Here is a 22,572-nt window from a genome sequence, read left to right on the forward strand (position 1 = left end):
ATCTGTGTTCTTAAAATTTTTGCCTGGACTATCACACTTTTTTTTTAAAAAAAGTAGGATTTATTAAGAGAACAGGAAAATTCCCACAGTGGGAAGGGACACGAGGGGTTGCCCTATCATACTTTAATATATGTTTCCTTTGTCTTCTAAATTTCGGTTGTATTTTGGGAACAGTAAACCTGCAAATAGTCTTTCTTTCTTGAATTAAACACAACTCTAACAGGCCTTTTTAACTTCTTGACTACCTCCCCCTTACTCAACATGACAAACTAGGTCTATAGCCCTGGAAGTAATATTTTCGGTGAAATTTAATGATAGCGATTAGTAATGCAATGATGAATTAGGCTTCGGCCAATTCATTCTCTTCCCCTGACCCCATCCCACCATAATTCACACCTCCTAGCAGCAGTGGGACAGATGTTCTGTTCTGTTACTTCTTCAACTGATCTTCAGATTTCAGCCTGACATCAGCCACGTCACCTGGAAAATTTCTTATCTCTCCAGCTCCCACCTGATACCTCCACGTCCTGGTTAAATGAACTTGACCTGTCAAAAGCAGCACACCTGTTCCTCTGACTTCTTCTCCCCAAGCACCCTGGTTCATTCCTAGTCTTGTCACACTGGAAATGACACCAGGAGTTGCTCAGGCCACCTCTTTACCTCATACCACCTGTCCAGTTCATTCCATCCACAGATCCTGACCTTCTTACCTTCAGAACTGACCCAAATCCTCCCGTTTCTCACTGCCTGCAACACTTCTTCCTACCTGTGCCATGACCACCTCCCAATCACCATTCCAGGTACTTAGCTCTCTGCTTCCAGCTAGCATCACCACAGTGACATCTCCAAAGATGTAGCCTCACCTTCAGAGTGAAAACCAAATCCCACTGTACTAAGAATCCCCAATCACTGCCAGTCAACTCAGAATGAAATCCAAATTTCTGACCTTGACTATCCTTTCCACGTTGTCCCTGTAATCCTCCTGCTTGTTTGTGTAACACTAATCCCACCTGCTGCCTTTTGTGATGGTCTCCAAACACCATGTGCATTTTATGAGACCCCTATACATTTTCCATCTGCTTTGGACACTCTCCCCAGAGTCTGCATGGCCTTCTTGGGTGTCTGCACATCAGTTCCACCTGAAAGAGCCTCCCAACTAACACATCTAAAGTGGACACCCCCCTCCACCTCTGCACCCCAATCTTGGTTCATTTTTCATCATGTCACCTTGACTACTATTAACCTGTTGATGAAAAACTCCCTGACCAGACCATAATAGATTAAGATGAAGAAATAATATACCAAAATAGAGAGGAACTGGAGATAGTATTTTTTTTATAGGCTTAAAGTAAACCCATGTGCATTTTTAAGAGGGTTTGCTCATTAAGAAAGCACCCAATCATCTGTTTTCTTAACCATCACTTTGGTCTAAGCCACTATCTTGGCTATACACACATTAGTGAGGCATCCCTCCCATGTATATTTGTGTGAGTGTGTGTGTGTATGAGCGTGTGTGCCCTCTCCTATAACATCCTTTATTTTTTCTCACAAAAGTACTCTTTTTTTTTGAGTTGGAGTCTTTGTCACCCAGGCTGGAATGCAGTGGCATGCTAACGGTCAACACAGTGTCGATCTGCTGAACTCCAGCGATCCTTCCACCTCAGCCTTCCAAGTAGCCAGAAATACAGGTGTGTGCTACTATGCCCAGCTAATTTTTTATTTATTGTAGAGACGAGGTCTCACCAAGCTGCCCAGGCTGGTCCCGAACCTGCCAGTTCAGGCAATCCACTCACCTCGGCCTCCCAAAGTGCTGGGATGACAGGCTGAGCCACCGAGCCTGGTCAAAAGTTCTCTCAAAATTAAGCAAACTCACACCATTCTTCCAGATGCAATGACAAAAACCTAATAAACTGCAAATTAGACATTAGCGGATATCTGAAGTACTTCAGAGTCTCTTTTGGAGTCTAGCTCCCCCATCCTCTGCCACCCAAATCCTTCAGTGTGTTTGGTTTGGGATCTAGTTCTCTCCTACTCCCTTCTCCCACCAACTTCTCTTCCGAATGGGGTTTCCTTCCTGGACTGTTTCCACTTCTCATCCTAATCCAAATCTGGACCCATCCCTGTGGGGAGATGCACTCAGGCAGTCGGCTGAAGTGTGCACATTGGGAAAACCACCTTCAGTTCATCTCTGTGGCCTTTTGTTTACATCCTCCTCCTGTGACCAAGACATCCTAATATTAACAAAAATGCTTCCTGCCCCAGGAAAGAAAATCAGCCCCTCAGTTTATGCACATTGTGAATCTTAATCCATTCTGTTAGCCCATCTGATTCTAATGAATAATACTTAATAATACTTCCAACTACTTCAAAAGAGAGTCAGAGGTTAGGAATGCATAACGAATACTGTATACAACATACTTAAAAAAGAATAGAGGGGTTTATATATGTATCTTTTTTATTCTGATCTGAAAACTAGAAAACTGGCAACACAACTTCATCCATACACTTATACAACTTCACCTAAACATTCCGCAAACAGCTGTAATCCTGTTATATGGATCGTGCTAACCCACCTAACAGGAGCCAGCAATTCCCCTTTACTTATCATTTTGTGCTTGAAAAGTAAGAAGACAACTTAAGGCTAAGCTGCAATCACAATTCGAAGGCAGTGGTTTTAGACAGAAAATACTTAGTCACTCACCGGTGTGCATGTAAATTATTAAGGTGAAGTTCATATTTTTCTTCAGCAGACAGCCCATCCATCAACAAGTAGAAAATGAGAAAATTGCTCTGGCCAGGAGGTTGTGAAACAAGTCTGGATTTCTCTAGCATGTATGTATAAATTCTGGCTGGTTAAGAAAAGAAAAGTGATTATGATAAATGACATTAATAGTTTCATTTTCATAAATTTACACATATTAATTAATTACAAGAGATAATAATGCAGCTACTTCTCCAACACAGACTTTAAAAAAAAAATAAATTAACAGACTCTATTTTCTAGAAGAGTTTTAGGTTTTCAGAAAAATTAAATAGAAGGTACCAAGAATTCCAACATATCCCCTGCTTCCCTGCTCCAACTGTTTTCTCTATCATTAGCATCTTGCAATAATGCGGTACATTTGTTAAACTTGATGAACGAATATTGATTATTGATTATTAACGAAAGCCCATAATTCACATGATCTTTGCTCTTTGTGTTGTGCAGTTCTATGGGTTTTGAAACATGCTTAATGTGACAGGTCTACCATATTGTATCACACAGAGTAGTTTCACCACCCTCAACATCTCTGTGCCCGGCCTATCCACCCATCCGTCTTCCCAACCCCTGCCAACAACTACGACTGATCTTTCTATTATCTCTATAGTTTTGGTTTTTTTCCGGCGTGGCATATAGTTGGAATCATATGTGTATGTAACCTTTTCAGAATGGTATTGTTCACTTATTAATATGTATTGGAGGTTCAGTGTTTCATGTCTTATTACCTCATTTTTTAAAATTGGTGAATGACATTCCATTATATGAATGTATCAGACTTTGTTCATCCATTCACCTGTTAAAGGGCACGCTCGTTTTTGTAATTATGAATAGAACTGCTATGAATACTTGTGCTCAAATTTTGTGTGAACATACGTTTTCAACTCATTTGGGTAAATATCAAGACGCATAATTTGTAGTTCTTACACTAAGACTTCGTAAAAACTGCCAAACTTTCTTCCAAAGTGACTCTAATGTGAATGACAGTTCTTGCTACTCTACTTCCTCATTTGAATTGGCTGTTGTCAGGGTTTGGGATTTTATCCATTTTAATATGTGTATAGTACTATCTCATTGTTGTTTTAATTTACAATACCCTAATGATATATGATGTCAGATATCTTCCCATATGCTTGATTGCCAGCTCTATATCTTCTTTGGTAAGATATCTGTTCAGGCATTTTTTTCCATTTTAAAAATTGAGTTTTTTTTAATGGTTTTTGTAATGAGTTTTAAGAGTTCTTTGTGAATTTTGGATATCAGTCATTTATCAGATGTCTGTTACACAAAGATTTTCTGTTGCCTGTGCTTGCCATTTCATTCTCTTAACAATGTACTTCAGAGAGCAGACATTTTTAGTTTTAACGAAGTTCAACTTAATTATTTCTTTCATGGACTGAGTGCCTTTGGTGTTGTATCTAAAAGCTCATTGCCAAACCCAAGGTTATCTAGAAGTTTTCCTATGCCATATTCAAAAGATTTGATATTTTTGTTTTATCTTTGAGTTTATGATCAATTTTGAGTTGATGTCTATGACATGGCTGTATATAGATTCATTTTTTGCAAGGAGGTTTTCTGTTATTCCAACACAATTTCTTGAAAGACGATCACTGAATTGAACTGTCAGCTTATTTAATCAAGATATGATGGCTCTATTTGTGTGGGACCATTTGTTGGCTCTCTAATTGTCTAATGGATCTATTTGACTGTATTTCACGATTACCAAATTGCCTTAATTATTGTAGCTTTATCCTAAGCTCTGGAGTTGGGTAGGATCAGTCCCCTACTTTGTTATTTTCAATGTTGCATTGACTATACTGGAATTTTACGTCTACATATAAACTTTAGAATCAATTTGTCGTTATGCTCAAAGTAATCTCTGGGATATTGGCTGGGATTGCTTTGAATCTATAGTCCAACTGGAGATCAACTGACAGTTTCACAATATTGAGACTTCCTACTTATAAACACGGAATAAATCTTTATATATTTAGTTTTTCTTTGATTTCTTTCATCAGAGTTTTCAGATTTGCTCATATAGATTTTGCATGTATTTTGAAATATTTACATATAAGTATTTCTCTTTTTTGGCCCTCATGTAAATGTTTTTTATTTCCAATTTTAATTGTTAATTGCTGGTATATAGTAATGCAAGAGCAAATGACTTGTGTATATTAACCTTATATCATACAAACTTGCTATAATCAGTTATTATTTCTAGAAGCATTTTGTCAGTTTTTTCAGATTTTTTACATAGACATTAATATCATCTGCAAAGACTGACTTTTTCCTTCCCAATGTGTTTACCCTATTTTTTACTTTCTTGCCTAGTGCATTCGCCAGGACTTCCAGTATTATGTCGGAAAAAAATGACAACAACGAATTGACAAAACAAACCTTAGCAAAAGAAACAAGGTAGGAGGTATCACACTTCCAGACTTCAAACTTTACTAACAGGCTACAGTAATCAAAACAGCCTGTTATTGGTACAAGAACAGGCGTGTAGACCAATGGGATGGGATAGAGATTCCAGAAGCAAAGCCTCAATTTCCCAACCAACTTATATTTGACAAAACCTACAACAACAACCACTGGGGAGAGGAGAACCTATTCAGTAAATGGTGCTTGGTAAACTGTCTGATCACATGCAGAAGATTGAACCAGGATCCCTACCTATCACCATACACAAAAATTAACTCTAAATGAATCAAAGAGCTAAACATAAGAATCTTAGAAACTATAAGAATCTTAGAAACTATAAGAATCTTAGAAAATGCAGGAGACACTCTATTGGAAATTGGAACTGTCAACCAATTCCTGATCAAAACCCTAAGTACCCATACCATGAGAAATAAGATAGACAAGTGGGACCTTATCAAACTGACCAACGTTTGCAAAACAAAGGGAACCATGAGAAGAGCAGGGAAACAGACCAAAGAGTGGGAAAAAAATATTTGCCAACTGTATATCTGACAAAGGTCTAACATCTAGGATCTACAAGGAACTCAAATGCGCCAAAAAGAAAAAAACAAACAGCCCCATTAAAATGTGGGCAAAAGACACGAGTAGATACTTCTCAAAAGAAGATATACAGGCAGCCAACAGACACGTGAGAAATTTCTCAGCCTCACTAATCATCAGAGAAGTGCAAATCAAAATCACGTTGAGATATCACCAAACCCCAATAAGAATGGCAATCATTAACAAAACAAACAACAACAGATACTGGCGAGAATGCGAAGAAAAAGGAATGCTTCTACACTGCTGTGGGGAATTCAAACTAGTACCACCTCTTTGGAGGACAATGTGGTGATTTCTGGAAAAACTAGAAATTGACCTTCCATATGACCCTGCAATCCGCTTATAGAGAATATACCCAGAGGAACTCAAATCATTCTGCAAAAAGATATCTGCGCACACATGTTTGCCGTAGCTCTATTCACAATAGCAAAAACATGGAACCAACCATGCTGCCCATCGAAGCTGGACTGGATTAAAAAAATATGATGCATATACACAATGGAATATTATGCAGCCATAAAGAAGAACAAACATATGGATTTCCCAGCAACTTGGATGGATTTAGAGTCCATTATACTCTGTGGTCTATCACAGAACCGAAGAACAGAGTACCATATGTTCTTACTCATAAATGGACCTTGAACAGTTATCATAATACTATGAGAAAGGGATTGGCAGTAGTGGGAAACTGCCAGGGGAGAGGGGATGGGATTGGCAGTTGAGAAAATCTGCCAGGGGAGAGGGGGCACACCTCATCAACAAGAGTGCCTGCATGACGAACATTTATATACCTAACCCTGAATTGTACCCCACATCTTTAAAATAAAAGAAAAATTTTTTTTAAATGGTGAGAGAGGAAATCATTTCCTGGTCCCATATCTAATATAGATCTTAGGTGCACAAATAAAATCTAAAATAAGACTTAACTCTTGCCATAAGTTTTAGAATTTTATTCATTAACGCCTCAAAATTTAAAAGCACCAGCTATGTGGCTATGGCGTCTAAGAATGTATGTTGTTTATGAAGTGCCTCTCTTTACACACTGACAAGCATTTCTAGCAACCAGGTCAGAATTGCATATCTACACTATTAAAACCCAAGGATATGAACAATGATGTCTCACAGCTGGTAACATTAGACGAAACCCACTGCAGCAAAGGAACATGTGCCTTAAAGTTATGCAGACACAATTTAATTTATGTAATGCATTTTAGGAAAGTTTAAAAACCAATATTGAAATTATAAAAATGAGGTAAATTGTGCATTGTATCATAGTGGCAGATAATGAAGCTGATACTTTAACATTAAATTGTTTATTTCCAATTAGGGAATGAGGTAGGTGATGTGTCTCTAAAGTGGGAGTAGTGGTTAGTCATCTTCTTCTTTTTTTTTTTTGAGTTGGAGTCTCACTCTGTCGCCCAGACTGGAGTGCAGTGGCCGCTCCCGGTCACTGCAGCCTCGACCTGCTGGGCTCTGGAGATCCTTGGGCCTCAGCCTTCCAAGTAGCCAGAATTACAGGTGCGCGCTACCACGCCCGGCTAATTTTTTGATTTATTGTAGAGATGAGGTCTCTCCTGCCCAGGCGGGTCTCGAACCCGCGGGCTCAGGCAATCCACTCACCTCAGCCTCCCAAAGGTGCAGGATTACAGGCTGAGTCACCAAGCCCACCTCATCTTCTTATCTTATTGTGACTTCACATATACAGTAATAGGACTTATAACCAGTGTTTATCATTTTGGCCTTCTGCTTTCAAAACACTATAAAAATAACAAAATATAACCCACAATGTATGTGGTATTGAAATTTATTCCATAGTATTAGCTAACAGTGCCAGAAGGACACAACGTGGAAAACACAAGCATATTTTACTTTAAGGTTAAGACTGGCAACCCAGACGCTAGTGTGAAAGTCATGGCTCTATGTCTGAAATGATGAAAATTCTATTGTTTTTGAGAGTTGTTTTTATTTGAATATGGGTTTATTCTTATCATTATGAACAGACAATAAACAAATGTCTTTCAATTTCAAATGCAAATGTGAATTACTGCAGTTTTTCCTCTTTGAAGTAAGCGTTCATAATCAATATTATGTCTGGAGAATGTAAAAAAAAAAATGGCAGTCCTTAGGAAGCTAATAATAAATCAAATGGATTTAATTATTTCCTATATTTGAACTATAGAAAATATTATGAATCTGCTAAAAATTATTCTAGAGTCCAGCCCCTAAAAGCAAAAACACGAGGCTTCCCAGTTTTAGTTTTATACAGCAAATCTACTGTAACAACTACAACTATGATATAGCATGCTTTGCCTGTGGTTCATTTAGTAAGTGGCCTATTTAGAAAATCATGAGAATGATCAGAGCTTTAACAAAACATCCAAAGTAATATTTCTTATTCATAAAAGTTACTACAAGTACATAAAAATATTTTTCCAGATATCCCTTTATCTAGTGGCATGAAATGCCAAAGGTGATCCTAAAATTAAAAAGGAGTGAGGTTGGGTTTTAAAGTGATAGACTTGAGTGAGTGTGTGAATGTGTGTATGTGATTATGTGTGTGTGTGTTTTGTGTGTGTGTGTGTATGTGTGTGTGTGTGTGTGTGTGTGTGTGTGAATGCATATTTGCATGTCTCCACGAGTATTAATCAGGTGGTAATTTCAGATTGAGGTTTTAATTTTTTTCTTTTCCCTTTTCTTCATAAACAAATTCGTTGCTGAAAACATTTTCTGTTTAATATTAACTCTAAAGTAATTTACAGTTCAAGAGGCTATTTTGCTTTTCAGTTTAGAAAATGTAGTTTATTTAGAAAGTAAATTAGAGAGAGAGACAGAGAGAGGAAATTCACCTCCCCAAGGTAGGGAAAGGTGCCAAAGCTTAAGAAAATATGGCCAGGCCATAGCTCAAAGAGCACATGGCTACTCCATAGCTTAGCAAGGCAATGGTGGCGATGGTCTGGCAATGGCCTCAAGAGGCTATTTTTAAAATTCACACACAGTTGAAATAAACTGCCATGATGGTTTCCTTCCTTTTGTCTCCTAATCTTCACATGTAACATTCAAGTGAGATGGGACAACTGAGTGGTCATCATGTCCTCACTTGGAGAAAGGATTGGTTAATATCTGCTTGTCCCAGCCCATATGCAAGCTTTGTTTAAAGCAGTATTCACGACTAATCAAATTCCACATCATGAAATCACTTCAATACCTTTCGTCTAAATTCGGAAAACAGTGTTATTATTAATCAACCTGGTTAGCTCATCTCCAGCAGTGAATAAAATTGCTGTGATTAGCGGGATTCTGATCAGTAGGATTTCAAAATAATAATAATATATATCTTGAATGAGTTTTTGATTGAAGCAAACACAAGACAGCTAAAAATTGAAATTGACACGAGACTCATATTCTTCCAAACAAAAACAACAACAACAAAAAATTTCAGAACTCTTTGTTATGTCTGAAATGAAATTGTAATAATGGAAGAAAAATGATGGGTATCTAAATTAAAGAGGTTTCAGGAGGCATTCATTTAAGTATCTACACACAGAAAGAAACATTCAACTAGCTCGTTTCTTGACTTCTTCAGATTTATATGTTTTAAAAGCTCTTGTATGTCAGAAATGATCTTGACTAAAAGCACTTGTTACCCTCAGTAAGTATGCATATATAAATATCTATTTCCCCAAAGGTTTGGTACTAAAAGATTATGTTTGCAAATTATATGTAACATAATATGCAATACAATATTTCATAGAGCTGTACAATTTTTACTTATTATGAAAGAAAGACGAGGAAATAAACTTCCCTTTCCTTCAAGAAAAAGAAAATCCACCCCTTGTCCTTCCTACTGACTTCCAAAAACTTCCAACATCCACTCTCATCCTGTTCCACCCATGTAGCTATAGATACCCGGCCAGAAAGATACCTGTTCCCAGAAAGGCACATTATGCCTCCAATTAGCAATCAACAAAAGCATACTACTGATTACCAGACACTGAGCTAGGTGCCTTTTCTGATCTTGCCTCATTTAAATTCTATTTGCAGACCTTTTTCACGTGTAAACCCAACAGATAGGATAGCCTGGGATATCTGCAATAAAAGGCGTTGCTCTTCAATGAGACAAGGTCAGTTAAAACACTCTGAAACTTTTAAAAGAAAATCCAGTTGAATATACAATATGAAGCATATTGGATAATGATAGTAATGACAACAATTGTTCTCTTATTATATAGCTGGCTTATTTATTTAAAATCAGTATATGAGGGAAAACACAAGGCAAAAGCCCTATTATATTTTCTATCTCATTTGTGCTAACTCTAAAGTGCTAAGTTTTCTAAGTAGATACTACAGCCCGAGCACATTTTTAAGAAGATATTTCCCATGGTTAGTAAATTTCAACTTCAGCTTAGGCAGGCTTGGGAGTCTCCAGGGAACAGAACAGCTCAAGGGCCAAATATTCTTCACATTCCTTGGGGGGACTCCGGTGTCCTTCCCTTTGTACTTCCTCCAGTCTATTTCTGGGAAAGGGAGAATCTAATTTTAGAAATGAAAGTGAAAGGAAAGAAAACGGTGAGGGATTTTAAGAGCACTGTTAACACATTCACTCCTCATGGGACCTCTAAGAAAGTGGGCTGATGGATATGCCTACCATATAGAAGAAGAAAATGAGACATGAGCAGTCCAGTGAGATGCCCAAGGCCATCAGGCAGGAAAGGAAATGAGACTGGACTTAACCCTGGGAGCTGTGGTTCTGGTGAGGGCACAGAAATTTGGAACCATGCAAACATCTGTCTTTTGACTTGGCTGAATGTACGACTGATATTGGTGAATGTGGCACTATACACATTCTGGCCACTGGGTAGGTGCTGGTAAAAGCATGACCTATGGACTTTCAATTTCTCTCAGTCCTTAATAAGTCAACTGTACAGTAAAGTGCAGGAAAATAAAGACATAGCACCAAGAGAGTGCTAACCTAAGTCATCCCCTAACCCAAACAGCCGTACAGGACAGTCAAACGCTATGCTTCCTGGAATGTGGGGACCTTCTAAAACCTTCAACTGGTTTTTGGTGAATGGAGTTCTCTTCAATAATGAATACCCCAGTAGAGGAGATCAACGCATTGTTTGAAAAATGATCTGAGCAGTCGCTACCTTGGATACACGGAATGGTTCCGTTTTTAATATCTAACTGCCAAGTGAGATTTGGGACAGGCCTGGCCGTAGGCTCTGCACAAAGTACTCTCAGGCAAATTGAAAGGTTTATGAAGATGCACTGAGGCCAATGTTCACAATCCCTCTCTTCAATCCTGTAGAGACAACTCTGGTTTATTTTTTTATTATAATTATTTTCTGAGTTAGAGTCTCTCTCTATTGCCCATTCTGGAGTGCAGTGGCACACTCGTGATCAACGCAGACTCGACCTGCTGGGCTCAGGTGATCCTTCTGCCTCTACCGTCCAAGTATCCGGAACCACAGGTATGCGCTGCCATGCCCAGCTAATTTTTTGATTTATTGTAGAGATGGAGTCTTGCCAAGTTGCCCAGGCTGGTCTCGAAACCCTGGGCTCAGGCAATCCTCTCAACTCTGCCTCCCAAAGTGTTTAGAATTACAGGTGTGAGCTACCACACTCAGCTACTCTGTTAAACAACTTACGGTTTTTAACGTTCGACTGAGATGTACTCAGCTTTAAAAGTAAGTGAAATGTAGCTGAAAGGAACATAGAGTGTGGTCTCTTCATATTATAGTCAGGCCAGATTAGTGACATTCACAGAATTTTACAACCCAATGGTCAAACTGAGAGCCCACCCAGTGGGGCCTATTCTAACGCATCTGATCGCCTTGTATGAACACTGTTCTATAATTTGATTTGTAGAATTCAAGAAGCAGGTGACCTGTGAGCAAGTTAAATAATAGAGAACCTCCTGAGGATGTCTTTATAACATATTTTTAAAGATTTATAAACAAGGCAATTAGTTGATGTTAAGAAGAAATACGGTATATTATTCTACTTTTTGTATGTTCTGTGAGACAATTTTGTGTTCTGTATGAAATTTACATGAACTCTAAAGCCAATGACAACCTTGTATTTTTATTTCCTTCGTAAACAAGGAATGAGCTTGATCATAAGAGAAAGAAGTTGGGACATGGTATTTATTATACTCTCTGCCATTGATTCCATAAGTGGACTTGTACATCACGTCATATAAACCTCTTTGCCCTCTTAGATGAAAAACATAAAACTTTAGGAATTTCAACAATGATATGAGCACATTCCCTCATATCGCAAACAAAAGGTACTGTATGACTAAAAGGCAGTCATTATTGGCAAAGTTTTCCTTCTATTTTTGCATTAACTTCCCATAAACTTATCTGTGAAGTGATATTGTTTTATAAGTCATCAGTTCTGAGGATGCCAGCTCATACACCTAAATAATTATATTGTAAAATAAATAATCAGATGGGGAAAAATACAGGACGAGAATCCAGGCTAGACTGATAATTATTTATTGATTTTTTTTCCAAAATACAAAACAATGTGTACTTATTTATAGTTGATGTTTTATAAAACTGAGCCTGGTAGTTTCTATATTATAATTTGCAGTTGCATCCCTGATGAAAAGATTGACATTAAATTTACAAGTTTTTTTTTCTAAGTAAGGGGGATGGGCAGATGGTGACTCTCAGGCATCCCACAAAGTAGGTGGGTCACCTTAGGGGCAACCTTTACCTGCTCAAAAATTCATCCCACATTAGCAGCGAGGATTCGGACATCACCCCAAAACGTTATTTTCCTTACTCATAAGTTTAAGAAGCATAATTAATAGCAACACTAAAGGAAACACACCATATCTGTTAACCTTAAAATTTGTATGACCAGCAACTTGGTGAGACCTCGTCTCTACAATAAATCAAAAAATTAGCTGGGCAAGGTAGTGTGCAGCACATGTGATTTCAGTTACTTGAAAGGCTGAGGCAGAAAGATCGCCGGAGCCCAGCGGGTCAATGCTAGGGTGGCCATGAGCACGCCACTGCACTCCAGCCTGCATGACGAAGTGAGACTCCAACTCAAAAAAAAAAAAAAAATGACTATTTCACTCCTCATACAATTTAGTGAGCAATACAACCCACTTCAAAAAAAAATGGCACGATAATACTCCCTGTCCAATAAAAATGGTAACAACTATTTCATCAATGTTGATAATTTAAGGAATACAATATGCCATAAATTATAAGACCCACCTGTAATTTATATTTATTTGACTTGATTTGAGATATAATAGCTTTACTCCAATTTGATTAACAATTTTAGTGAACATTTAAAATTCAGGAAGCTTTTAAACAGGGGACAGATTGGAATACCTCAGCTCTCTTCAAAAGTTTTGTAAAGTAGTTTAAATGAATGCATCTTTTGTTTTCCGTTCATTAAGAGAGCCTTGAAAACAGATGAAATTATTCAAAAGTATCACTTTTACTTATGGTTTCTTAAATTTTTCAATGCCTATCTTTTTGAGTAGTGATGAGATTCATTCTTAAACTGAAAATCATTTTGAAAAGGGAAGGTGAATACAATATATCTCCCCTGACTTTTTGTTGAAGGCTGAATTGTGTCCTCCGAAAATACATATTGAAGTCCTCACCCCGCACCTTTGAACGTTACTTGCAAACAGCATCGATGAAGAGGTATAGAAGTTCCCCCTTATCCTCAGGAGATACATTCGACCCCCAGTGAATGCCTGAAACTAAAGATAGGACAGAACTCTACAGACATTATGCTTTTTTGGTCTACACATGCATACCTATGACAAAGTCTAATTTATAAATTAGGTACAGCAAGAGATTAATAACAACTAATAATAGAATAGAATAGAACAGGTATTAACAATAAACGGTGTCCAATTTCAGGGGTGGGGAATTTTTTTCTTACTGCAGATATTAGCAATCTCCGCAGAAAATATATATATTTTTCCTTATGTTGAGGATATTCAGCTTTTCACTTAAAGGAAGCACTTCACAACCTGTCTTTGGTGTGTCAAATTGCTAACATCACTACTCTTGTGCTTTGGGACCACTGTTAAGTAAAATGAAGGTAACAAAAGCACCATGACACCCTGACAGCTGATCTAATAACAGAAATGGCTATCGAGTGACTATCAAGCAGGTAGGGTAGCATAGAGAGTGTGGATACACTGGAAAAAGAGATAATTCATGCCCCAGTCTGGACAGAGCTGCAGGGCATGAGATGTCATCATGCTCTTCAGAGTAACACGCTGGTGAAAACTATGGATTGATATTTCTGATATGTTCTACTTAGTATTTTCAGATTGTGGTTGACCACAGGTAACTGAAATCATAGAAAGTAAAACTTTAGACTACGGGGAGACTACAGAGCTCAAGTTAAGATGAGGTCTTACTGGGGTAGAGTGAGTTCTAATCCAATATGACTAACGTCATTTTAAGAAGTGGAGAATCATATACACAATGGAATATTACGCAGACATAAAAAAGAACAAAATCATGAATTTCACAGCAACCTGGATGGAATTGGAGTTTATAATGCTGAGTGATCTCTCACATACACAAAGATCTGAGTATCACATGTTCTCACTCATAAGTGGACATTGAACAACTATCGTAATACTATAAGAAAAAGATTGACAGTAGCGGGAAACTGCGGGGGTAGGGGGTGGGGAGGTGGGATTAGCAGTAGTGGGAATCTGCCTGGGAAAGGGGGGCACACACCTCATCAACAAGGGTAACTGCCCAATGAATATTTGTATACCTAACCCTGAATTGTACCCCACAATTTTAAAATAAAAAATTTAGAGGTGAAAAAATAAAAACAACAGTCAAAAGCTAAATTACCTAGGAATATATTTAACTAAGGAGGTGAAGGATCTCTGCAAGGAAAACTACAAAACACTGATGAAAGAAAATACAGAGTACACAAAAAAATGGAGCTCAAGAATTGGAAGAATCAACATTTTTAAAATTATCATACTACCAAAAGTAATCTACAGATTCAATGCAATCCCTATCAAACTACAAACATCATTTTTCACAGAATTAGAAAAATCAATCCTAAAATTAATAAGAAACCAAAAGAGAGCCACAATAGCCAAAGCAACCTAAGCAAAAAGAACAAAGCTGGAGGAATCACATACTTCAAATTATACTACAAGACTGTAGTAACCAAAACAGCAAGGTACTGGTACAAGGGCAGACATGTGGACCAATGGAACAGAACAGAGAATCCTGAAATAAACCCAAATACATACAACAAACTGATCTTTGATAAAGCAGACAAAAACATACTCTAGAAAAAAACACACTATTTGACAAATGGTGCTGGGAAAACTGAATAGCTACATGTAGAAAAATGGAAACTTGATCCCTATCCCTCACCATACACAAAAATTAACTCAAGATGAATTAAAGAGTTAAGTGTAACACCAGAAACAATAAAGATCCTAGAAGAAAATCTAGCAATAACTCTTGTAGACATTGGCCTAGACTAAGAATTTATAGCTAAAATTCCAGAAGCAAATACAACAGAAACAATCATAAATAAGTGGGATTTAATTAAATGAAAAAAAATCTGCACAGCAAAAGAAATAATCAACAGAGCAAAAAGGCAATCTACAGAATGAGAGAAGATATTCATAAACTATATACATACAGAGTCAAGAACCAGTTCAACTGCAAAACAAAAATGAAAAAGGCAAAAGTTCTATTTGGTGGAACTGAGGTGCTGAAAAGAAGACACAGAACCTAAAAGGACTAGATTACTATTGTTAGACCTAATATTCAAAAATATTCGTTGTTGTCTTTCTTTTGGTTGCAAAATAGCTGTATTTCTATTTATCCTATGTATAGAAATAGAAAGTCAATGTTTTTATCTATATATAGAGACCGAAAATCAATTTTTTTTTTCCTTAGGGAGGCTACAAATTTAATTAATATTCCCTAATTGATATTGACTTTAACTGACTGATGACAGTCTTATGTTGGGCCTCTCTGCCAAGCTTCCTGGTAGTGAGCTCCATTATGCAGATAAGCCTTTTGTTCTCAGTGATCTCTGTCTAGGCAATGCTTTTTAGGTCTCAGAATACTGGAGCCAGAAAGATCCTTGAGAGCCTATCTAGTTCAATCGTCTATACCTTACTTTCTAAAATCATTACATTTCCCCATCTCCAACTCCCATAACCTAAAGGATCTCATTTCACTTGAGTTCTTCCACAGCTAGGTGCTCTTGACTAGTCTATAATAGTTTATACACTGAATTTCCTTGGGGAAAATGGTCCTGAGATATCACTATTTTCTAGGTTTATATATTTGCTTTGCAGATTTTCAAATAAAAGACCAAGCACCTACAGAATAAATCAAGACAGCTGGGTGAGTTAAATACACACACACACACACACACACACACACACACACACACAAACCATAGTGTTCCATAGGCAATTAACAGATATGCAGATATGCACTGCAAGTCAGAGGATGGGCTGGAAAAGGGGCAAAGCTAAAGAGGAAAGGGTGGGGGTCAGGACAGAAGACTTCCCATCAGTATGTCACAGGCTAAGAAAAGAGTTTGAAAATACTAGCTTAAGGTAAGTACATACTTGACAGCAAATACATGAGCTATTTACAAGAGGAAAAGCAGGGGGGAGGGAGAGGATGCAAATATTAAAAAGTGAAGACATTTTATGCTTTTAACTACCTATATTTTTAGACTTAGTTTTGTATTTCTTTTTTTTTTTTAGTATCTGACCCTGGGGGTTATTTCAGAGGTAATCCAACTTATTTTAACTCAAATAAGATCACTTCTAAGCTACGCCATTCAAATAAAAATATTATACAATTTATGAGGACTTATAGGGGAGAACATTATATAAATTCATCCTAGTGCTTGACATTATTATTAGGAAAAGTCTCCCCATAGTCCACCAAATCTATCATACTAGATTTTAAAGTCAATATCTATTTTTTCCTCAAAAATCCTATAGTTCATAGCTAGTCTCAGAATATGGTAACAATATTTTTTATGGTTCAGATGGGCAATGTACAGTCCCTTGACTTTTTTCCTAACAACTAAACCTAATTTCTCACTTTATATATGTATATAAATTTATTTATATATATATTTTTTTTTTTTTTTTGAGTTGGAGTCTTACTCTGTCCCCCATGCTGGAGTGCAATAGCACGCTCACAGCCACCGCAGCCTCTACTTGCTAGATTCAGGTGATCCTTCCGCTTCAGCCTTCCAAGTAGCTAGAATTACAGGCACGCCAATTTTTTTTTATATGGTTTCTATGTACAGTATGCACAACCTTTTCAGAGAAGTTATATGTTTTGCCCAGAGTTGACAATTCAAGGGCTAGGTCACAAGCAAATCTTAGATCCAGATTCTAAATCATTTATCTGGTCACAGAATAATTTAAAAATCTGACAAAACTCATAGACCTAGTCATGTTCTCAGAAAAGTGAACATATATTTTAGCATACAATCTTAGGGAATGTAGAAACTCTGCATAGTGGAAGCCTTCAACTTAGACAAATCAGCATATCTTCTAAAGGACCAGAACCAAGTTCTTACATGGACCACATAAGGCATCTCAAAGAGATCTATTAAAACTCTGCTCCTCAGCTAAATGTATGAACTAAAAAGGAGTATAAAAAAAATTAAAATAGGGAAGAGTAAGAGGAAAGAAAATTAATTAAAATTGAGCACCTAAAATGTGCCAGAAATTACTAACAAAAAGAGCACATTTCTCTCTCCTAATTTCCACTTCAATGCTTCTTTTTTGGCTAAAAAAACGAATCAAGGTTAGTGGATATGGTAATCTTATGCCAGACATGGTTTTTAAAAAGGTCCTGTAGAGGCTGGGCTCAGTGGCTCAGCCTGTAATCCCAGCACTTTGGGAGGCCAAGGCGAGTGGACTGCCTGAGCCCACGGGTTCGAGACCCACCTGGGCAACTTGGTAAGACCTCATCTTTACAATAAATCAAAAATTAGCTGGGCATGGTAGCGTGTGCCTTAGTTCCGGCTACTTGGAAGGCTGAGGTGGAAGGATCGCCAGAGCCCAGCAGGTCAAGGCTGTGGTGCCCGGGAGTGTGCCACTGCACTCCAGTCTGGGCGACAAAGTGAGACTCCAACTCAAAAAAAAAGGTCCTGTAGAAGAGATTATAATTCCTGAGGAAAAATAATTCCAAATTATCACAGATCATATAAATAAATATGATGCTATTATCTTCTGAATAACATTTGTCTATGAGGGTTGCACTGAAAATTATATAGTGTCCTAAATAATTATTTTTGTATTTAACAGATGTAGGGCACAATTCAGGGTTGGGTACATAGGTGGTCATCATACAGGTGAAGTTTGGGCCTCCCATTGGTCCTCACTTCGCCTGGTTTGGGACTAGGTATGCTTATTAGTGTTATGTGCCACCCCTCTACCCTAGCAGTGACCTGCCACTGCCAATCCCTTTCATGTAGTATTATGATAAATGTTCACGGTCCACTTAAGAGTGAGAACATGTGGTACTCAGTTCTTTGTTTCTGTGAAGATCACTGAGTATGATGGACTCTAAAACCTTTATACTCCAAGTTGCTGCAAAGTCCATAATTTTGTCCTTCTTTATAGCTGTATAATAAATATTCCATTGTGTATATGTACCACACTTTTTTTAATCCAGTACACTTTCAATGAGCAGCATGATTAGTTCCATGTTTTTGCTATTGTGAATAGTGCTGTAACAAACATGCATGTGCAGGTATCTTTTTTATAGAATGATTTGAGTTCCTCTGGGTATATTCCCAATAGGGGGATTGCTATGGAAGGTTGATTTTTAGATCTTTTAAAAATCGCCACACTGTTTTCCACAGAGGCTGTACTAGTTTACACTCTCGCCAACAGTGTAGAAGGTTTCCCTTTTCTCTACAGCCTCTCTAGCATCTGTTGTTTTTTGTTATTAATGATGACCATCATAGAAACATAAATGGACACAAACATCCAAAACAATCCTCGGCAAAAGAACAAACAGGAGGTATCACACTCCTGGACTTTAAACTTTATTACAAGGCTATATAATCAAAACAGCCTGGTATTGGTACAAGAACAGGCATATAGACCAATGGAACAGGATAGAGATTCTGGAAGCAAAGCCTCAATTTCTCCACCAACTCATCTTCAACAAAGCCTCTACCAACAACCACTGGGGAGAGGAAAATCTATTCAGTAAATGGTCCTGGGAAAACCACGTGCAGAAGAATGAACCAGGACCCCTACTTATCACCATACACAAAAATCAACTCTAAATGAATCAAAGACCTAAACGTGAAACCTCAAACTATAAGAATCTTAGAAAATGCAAGAGATGCCCTTACAGAAATTGGAATCGGCAACCATAAGATAGACAAGTGGGACCTCATTAAACTGAAAAGCTTCTGCAAAACAAAAGAAACCATTAAAAGAGTTGGGAGAAAGCACACAAAATGGGAAAACAATATTTGCCAACTATATATATGACAAAGGCCTAGCATCCAGGATCTACAAGGAACTCAAATGTGCCGAAAAGAAAAAACTAAACAACCCTATGACAAAGTAAGCAAAAAGATATGAATAGACACATCTCAGAAAAGACATACGAGCAGTCAACAGATACATGAAAAATGTTCAGCCTCACTAATTATCAAAAAAATGTAAATAAAAACCACACTGAGATACCACCTAAATAATTTTTTAAGAGACAGAAATATGTCAAAAATCGAACAGAAGTGATCTCTAGGTGCTAAACATTAGGGGTAATTTTAATTTTCTTCTTTGTACTTTTCTACCTCTTCTAAAACCCCTACAAAAATGTGTACCATGTTTGAAATTAGGGAAGCATCTATTAAAACATGTTTACTGCTTAGTAATGTAAGTGTCATTTTAGAGAGATGAAAGAAAGATGAGGAAAGGTCAATTTGTTTTATATTTAGCAGACAGCTAGATGAGTTCTAGCAGTTTATAGTGTTCAGAAAAGACCAGACAGGAAAGGTAAGAAAAACCTACAGAAAGCAGAAAAAAAACAGGATAGTAAAAAGAATTGTGTGGCCAGAACCACAGTAGTAGTAAATCAAAGAACCTAGTGTGATACAAATGTAATCAGAATCCATCTTGGAGCACAAAAATACTGTCTCCTTTTAATACAAAATGCATAATGAGTAATACAAAACCAATACTAAGTGCATACCCACTTGGTAAATTTCACCTCCCATACACCATCAGCCTCTATATTCAGGGGCCATCACAGTTTTCAGCAAGCAATCTCTAACTGTTGACTTCGCTGCAATCCCAGCATCATTCCATATCAGCATGGAGGCTGTCTTCCACCTCTCCTGTTTCTGGTGAACTGACCCTTACTTCATCAATCTGGGTAGTAGCCAAATCAGATGATTCTTTCATTTACCTGATAGCATGTGGCCCAACAGGGTGGTAATAGGGTCTGCTTCCTGTAGCATAGTCCATTGTCTGCAGCAGGACTCTGTGAGTGACCGCTGGTCCAGCCACTGAACTGAAGTATGACGCAGAAATGGCACTGTAAGGTTTCTTATACAGCACATGGAGCAGCTATAAAGGATTCAGGTCGCATAGCTAATGAACTGTGAAAGGATTAAAGGCAAGGGCCAGGAATGTCTTGCTCAGGATAACCTTGCACATAATATGTACTCAGTAATTAAATTAAAATTATTTGAAGGTTAGGGATCATGCATGCCTCTGTGGAACATTTCTCAAGTATTATGATCCTCACAAATGACCCCAATGAGGTAGGTATTGTTACCTCCACTTCACAGATGAGGAAACAGCTCAGAAAGGCTAAGTATTTTCTGTGTAAAGCCACACAGCTAATCTGTGGCAGAACAGGGGTGTTAAAACGCCTCTGGTTCCACATTGCTTTTTTCTACATCACAGCTTCTCTGCAAGTTTGATTGGTCATTTGGTTTGTTTTTATTAAATTATACATAAGCTAAAAATCAGAAGGGTGTGGTAAGTTTATCTAGCCTTTCTTATTTCTTTTCCAATTCTTTATCAAACATTTGATGATGTGCTTATTAGGGAGTGGAATTAAAAAGACAACTTTCATCTCCATATCATTTATCTCCAGAGACATATATAAGGGTTTCCAGGTTCAATTTAGTACAAGGATTAAGACAACAAGCATTAAGACAACACATCAAAGAGTATATATTTACCCAAACAAAAAGCAGCCAGATCACATTAATGAGGGTCAGATTGAGTTTTGAATTTAAGAGATTCAAATGAAAAGCCATTTGTTACTTCCTATTCTTTATATCCAGCTTTCATAACTGAAAGTCCATGCAGCTTAACCAAGCCAATACTACTCTCCCTACATCTAATTTCCACTTCCCGGACATCTCTGGAACACACAGGGCTCTGCCTGCACAGGAGGTGATAACTCAGCACCACATTTAGAAGAGACTACTGCTCCCACCACCTTCTGTAATTCTACCTGAAAGATAAGCTAAGAAAGGAAAAGGAAAGGAAAAGAAAAAAGATACACTTTCCAAAGTAAACCTGGGATTTTGAAGGAATTCTCTAACTTAATCAGATTGTTATATTCTCAGTGAGGAAAGCTCTAAGAGGTTCTTAAACATATGGGGATGCTAGATAAACTGAGTCTCAAGAATTAATGCCAAAAATATTGAACTAAAACATAATTGTATGTAGACAGAACATCTGTTAAGTAAATGCTCAGATATTCCACTCGCTACATGAGAGTAAAAGAGAAAAACGTTTATTAAGTGCACGGCTCACAAAGCATGATCTGTGATAAGTTATAAATCTCTTCTCTAGTCTCTCTTTATATTCCCTAGTAAGATTCAGATACTCTACAAGAATCTGCTGTTTCAATATATTAATTCTTCAAAACAACTGTCTCACTCTCCACAGCTATTTGCCTATCATGATTTTAAGGATAATCTTAAAAATTAAACACAAGTATTTTTATTTTATTTTTTCCCTAGCACCAGCACAAGCTTTAACCCTAACCATAAACCTAGCTCTAAACCCAACCCTAACCCTAGCACTAACCCTAACCCTAAATATAAACCTAAACCCAAACCCAGTCCTAATTCTGTCACTTACCCTCATAACCTAAGACTAACCCTAGCCACATAACCATAATCCTATGTCTCGCCTTATTTCTTTTTTTTTTTTAAAGATGTGGGGTACAATTCAGGGTTAGGTATACAAATGGCCACTGTATAGGTAAAGTTTGGGCCGCACTTTGGTCCTCACACCACCTAGTTTGAGATCAAGTACCCTTATTGATGAAGTGTGGCCCCACCCCCAGCCCCCACTCCTTTCCCTGGCAGTTTCCCACTACTGTCAATCCTTTTCTTCTAGTATTATGATAATTATTCAGGGTCTGCTTATGAGTGAGAATATAAGGTGCTCAGTTCTTTGTTTCTCTGATAGATCATTGAGTATTATAGACTCTACATCCATTCAGGTTGCTACAAAGTTCATAATTTTGTCCTTCTTTATACCTGCATAATATTTCATCATGTGTATGCACTACATTTTTTAATACAGTCTACTTCTGATGAGCAGCATGGTTGGTTCCATATATTAACTATTGTGAATAGTGCTGAAATAAACATGCATGCATAGGTATCTTTTTTGTAGAATGATTTGAGTTCCTCCAGGTATATTTGTCTAGCCCTATTTCTAAATCTAATTCTATCCCTATACCCAGACCTAACACTAACCATAATGTTAAACTTACCCC

At 37.5% G+C, this 22,572-nt stretch overlaps 1 protein-coding gene across 1 annotated transcript in view; it reads right to left on the reverse strand.

The window, feature by feature from the left end:
* Positions 1-22,572, reverse strand: part of MYO16 (myosin XVI) — a 348,665-nt gene that overhangs the window by 286,875 nt on the left and 39,218 nt on the right. Inside the window, exon 2 of the mRNA XM_021715183.1 lies at positions 2,702-2,849. Within this exon, the coding sequence (XP_021570858.1) occupies positions 2,702-2,849 (148 nt within the window). The remainder of the gene's footprint in view (positions 1-2,701; positions 2,850-22,572) is intronic.

This window comes from Carlito syrichta, unplaced genomic scaffold, assembly GCF_000164805.1.
Source record: "Carlito syrichta isolate Samal-C Ts95f unplaced genomic scaffold, Tarsius_syrichta-2.0.1 Scaffold306795, whole genome shotgun sequence".
Classification (NCBI taxonomy): domain Eukaryota; kingdom Metazoa; phylum Chordata; class Mammalia; order Primates; family Tarsiidae; genus Carlito; species Carlito syrichta.